The sequence below is a fragment of the Amblyraja radiata genome, chromosome 5 (genome assembly GCF_010909765.2).
Source record: "Amblyraja radiata isolate CabotCenter1 chromosome 5, sAmbRad1.1.pri, whole genome shotgun sequence".
NCBI classification, from domain to species: Eukaryota; Metazoa; Chordata; class Chondrichthyes; order Rajiformes; family Rajidae; genus Amblyraja; species Amblyraja radiata.
The window spans coordinates 115,608,912-115,611,411 of record NC_045960.1 but is presented as its reverse complement, the minus strand read 5'-3'; the positions used below and the strand labels follow the sequence as shown (position 1 = coordinate 115,611,411).

Sequence of the window (2,500 nt, the reverse complement as noted above, 5' to 3'; positions counted from 1 at the left end):
ATTTACAATCTTTACCAAAGCCAATTAAACTACAAACCCGCACGTCTTTGTGGAGTGTGGGAGGAAACAGGAGCATCCGGAGAAAACCCACGCAGGTCACAGGGAGAGAACGTGCAAACTCCATACAGACAGCACCCGTGGTCGGGATCGAACCTGGGACCCCGGCACTGTGAGGCAGCAGCTCTACCCGCTGTGTTGTCTTGCCGGAGGAGCTGGGGGGCGGTCTCAGATGGAGATTTGGATCACGGGGGTCTCAGGGAACGGCTCCAATCGGTTCCTCTCCTCATCCCATAGCTGGTATTCATCTCGTGTGGCCCTCAGAGGAGACAGGAGCACATCGTCCAGCTGTGGAAACAGCTGTAACACAATCCAACATCTGTCAGAGAGGGCAAGTAAGACAATAGACAATAGGTGCAGGAGTAGGCCATTCGGCCCTTCGAGCCAGCACCGCCATTCAATGTGATCATGGCTGATCATCCCCAATCAGTTCCCCGTTCCTGCCTTCTCCCCATATCCCCTGACTCCGCTATCTTTAAGAGCTCTATCTAGCTCTCTCTTGAAAGCATCCAGAGAACCTGCCTCCACCGCCCTCTGAGGCAGAGAATTCCACAGACTCACCACTCTCTGTGAGAAAAAGTGTTTCCTCGCCTCTGTTATAAATGGCTTATCCCTTATACTTAAACTGTGGACCCTGGTTCTGGACTCCCCCAACATCAGGAACATGTTTCCTGCCTCCAGCGTGTCCAAGCCCTTAATAATCTTATATGTTTCAATAATCTCATCCTTCTAAACTCCAGAGTGTACAAGCCCAGTCGCTCCATTCTCTCAGCATATGACAGTCCCGCCATCCCGGGAATTAACCTGGTGAACCTACGCTGCACTCCCTCAATAGCAAGAATGTCCTTCCTCAAATTAGGGGACCAAAACTGCACACAATACTCCAGGTGTGGTCTCACTAGGGCTCTGTACAACTGCAAAAGGACCTCTTTGCTCCTATATTCGATTCCTCTTGTTATAAAGGCCAACATGCCATTCGCTTAATCACTGCCTGCTGTACCTGCATGCTTACTTTCATAGACTGATGTACAAGGACCCCCAGATCCCGTTGTACTTCCCCTTTTCCCAACTTGACGCCATTTAGATAGTAATCTGCCTTCCTGTTTTTGCTACCAAAATGGATAACCTCACAGGGGAGGGGGTTACAGAGATGGGGAGAGGGGTGTAGTGTTACCTTGCTCAGAGATTCGACCATTGGGACAAGGATGGAGGTGATGAAGATGATTTGTGTCTGTGGTTTAGAAACTCTCGCCCGATCCATAAAAGGTGTCACAGGTAAACCTTCCGCCTTCTCTCTGTCACCCTGTGGCATAGGCAAGGAGATGTGGATCAGCCCTCCCTCCTCACCGCCCCTCATTCCCTCTCTCCCTCTCTCCCTCCTCAACGCCCCACATTCCCTCTCTCCCTCCTCAACGCCCCTCATTCCCTCTCTCCTTCTCTCCCTCCTCAACGCCCCACATTCCCTCTCTCCCTCCTCAACGCCCCACATTCCCTCTCTCCCTCCTCAATGCCCCTCATTCCCTCTCTCCCTCTCCATCTCTCCCTCCTCACCGCCCCCATTCCCTCTCTCCCTCTCTCCCTCCTCAACGCCCCTCATTCCCTCTCTCCCTCTCTCCCTCCTCAACGCCCCTCATTCCCTCTCTCCTTCTCTCCCTCCTCAACGCCCCTCATTCCCTCTCTCCCTCCTCAACGCCCCACATTCCCTCTCTCCCTCCTCAACGCCCCACATTCCCTCTCTCCCTCCTCAATGCCCCTCATTCCCTCTCTCCCTCTCCATCTCTCCCTCCTCACCGCCCCCATTCCCTCTCTCCTTCTCTCCCTCCTCAACGCCCCTCATTACCTCTCTCCCTCCTCAACGCCCCTCATTCTCTCTCTCCCTCTCCATCTCTCCCTCCTCACCGCCCCCCATACCCTCTCTCCTTCTCTCCCTCCTCAACGCCCCTCATTCCCTCATTCCCTCTCTCCCTCCTCAACGCCCCTCATTCCATCTCTCCCTCATTCCCTCTCTCCCTCCTCAACGCCCCTCATTCCCTCTCTCCCTCCTCAACGCCCCTCATTCCCTCTCTCCCTCTCCATCTCTCCCTCCTTCTCTCCCTCCTCACCGCCCCTCATTCCCTCTCTCCCTCCCTCCCTCTCTCGCTCCATCTCTCCCACTATCTCCCTCTCTCCATCCCTCCCTCTCTCCCTTTCCCTCCGCTCACTCTCTCTCCCCTCTCTTATCTCTCTCTCTCTCCCACTCTCCCTATCCCCTTCTCCCTCTCTCCCTCCCTCCCTCCCTCTCCCCCTCTCCCTCTCCCTCTCTTCCTACCTGCATGAAATACTCCTGCAGGAGCCAGTCGACCCACGGATCTGAAACCTGCAGAGGCCGCGCCTCATTCGAAGTGTCACAGCATTTAATTAGAACCTGCTCAAGCTGAGGGGAGGAGAGGAGAGAGGGCAGGAG

The 2,500-nt window shown here is 54.8% G+C and overlaps 1 protein-coding gene across 1 annotated transcript; it reads right to left on the bottom strand.

The window, feature by feature from the left end:
• Nucleotides 1-192: 192 nt before the first annotated feature.
• On the bottom strand, nt 193-2,465 carry LOC116972880 (high affinity cGMP-specific 3',5'-cyclic phosphodiesterase 9A-like). The gene is made up of 3 exons (XM_033020467.1): nt 2,366-2,465; nt 1,232-1,360; nt 193-357 (listed from the first exon to the last, which is right to left on the bottom strand). The coding sequence occupies exons 1-3, from the start codon at nt 2,369-2,371 to the stop codon at nt 226-228; spliced, it is 267 nt and encodes an 88-aa protein (XP_032876358.1). The 5' UTR covers nt 2,372-2,465; the 3' UTR covers nt 193-225.
• Between the last annotated feature and the right edge of the window lie 35 nt (nt 2,466-2,500).

Coding starts and splice junctions, on each gene's coding strand:
- LOC116972880 (XM_033020467.1), bottom strand. Junction 358..1,231: donor TGGTCGAATCTCTGAGCAAG/GTAACACTACAC, acceptor ATTGTGTTACAG/CTGTTTCCACAGCTGGACGA.